A 1,219-nucleotide genomic window follows, 5' to 3' on the forward strand; every position below is an offset into this window, starting at 1 on the left:
AGGAGGAGGAGGAGAGGCCTGCAGTTGAGGAGGCTGCATGTGTGGACTGCTGCTGGCGAGGAGTGACTCACACAACGTAGCTGAACACTCAGAAACATGTCGGCCCAGGCACAGATGCGAGCGATGCTGGACCAGCTCATGGGGACCGGGAGAGACGGTGAGCGCGGCGGGCTGCGGTCGGGGCTCGAACCGGGGACACATGTGTTTGTGTTGTTGCTAGCGTTAGCCGGGAAGCTAACAGTGACAGTGAAGCACGCTGTTACAAACCGAGCTAGCCACCATGAGGGCAGCCAGCCGGCTAGCTACCTGTTGTGTCTGAGTTTACAAGTTGTTGCGAACATAGGCGAGCTACATTTTGAGCGTTAAACTTGGTGAGCTGTTTTCTTTGTGGCCGTGTTTGTTGTCACGCTGTCGGACTGTATCCGAGGAGCTAACTTTAGGTTTCACTGCTCACCGATGGGAGACCTCAGTGGTTGTGTGCGGGTCGAGCTGTGTTTTCACCGAGGACTGGCTGACATAAAGTGTGTGTTTCTGTTTTTTTAAGGAGACTCCATGAGGCAGAGGATCAAATTCACAGATGAGCGAGTCTGCAAAAGTCACCTCTTGGATTCATGTCCTCATGACATCTTGTCTGGCACCGTGAGTATCATGTTTGTGCACACACACACACACACACCTCTATACACGGATAGCATATGTCACATACAATGCAGTCAGAAAGTAAATGGACGTGTTGTGTATTGATGTTAGGTCTAGTCCAGCACAGAGGACTTAAAATAATATAATGACTTTAAGCTTGAGGTGCTGACTTACAGCTTTTAGGGTGAACTGCACACAGTTATATTGTGTGAGCAGTTCATAGTCTTCTGATTTCAGCAGCATGTCAGTGTAAACAGACTACCAAGAGGCTTCCTGTCTGAGCCCCATTCAAATGTTTCACTGTCTTAGCATCAAACAAAACCCCCAGAAACGAGAAGGGAAGATAGCCTGACGTAGCATCACAAGGAAGGGAACTGTCAGCTGATGTTTGGGTAACGGACTTCAGCCACATTTTGCCTGTAAACAGTTGAATGCAGCTTTTAACTGCTCCTATTACTTCATGTAAACTGGGAGGCTGTAAATTGAAGAGGCTGCAGTTGAACACAGTTCATCCAGTGTGAAAGTAAACACCCCCAAATGATAGCTGAGATTCAGCACTTTAACCTCAAAGTCATTGTTT

The 1,219-nt window shown here is 48.2% G+C and overlaps 1 protein-coding gene across 1 annotated transcript in view; it reads left to right on the forward strand.

The window, feature by feature from the left end:
* The window catches only part of zgc:158803 (LUC7 domain-containing protein), a 6,707-nt gene continuing 5,488 nt past the window's right edge, over positions 1–1,219 (forward strand). Inside the window, exons 1-2 of the mRNA XM_035659656.1 lie at positions 1–157; positions 545–639. Coding sequence (XP_035515549.1) covers positions 97–157; positions 545–639 — 156 coding nt within the window. The 5' untranslated portion in view covers positions 1–96. The remainder of the gene's footprint in view (positions 158–544; positions 640–1,219) is intronic.

This window comes from Morone saxatilis, unplaced genomic scaffold (genome assembly GCF_004916995.1).
Source record: "Morone saxatilis isolate NCDOM2014 unplaced genomic scaffold, NCSU_SB_2.0 Contig17, whole genome shotgun sequence".
In the NCBI taxonomy this organism is placed as follows: domain Eukaryota; kingdom Metazoa; phylum Chordata; class Actinopteri; family Moronidae; genus Morone; species Morone saxatilis.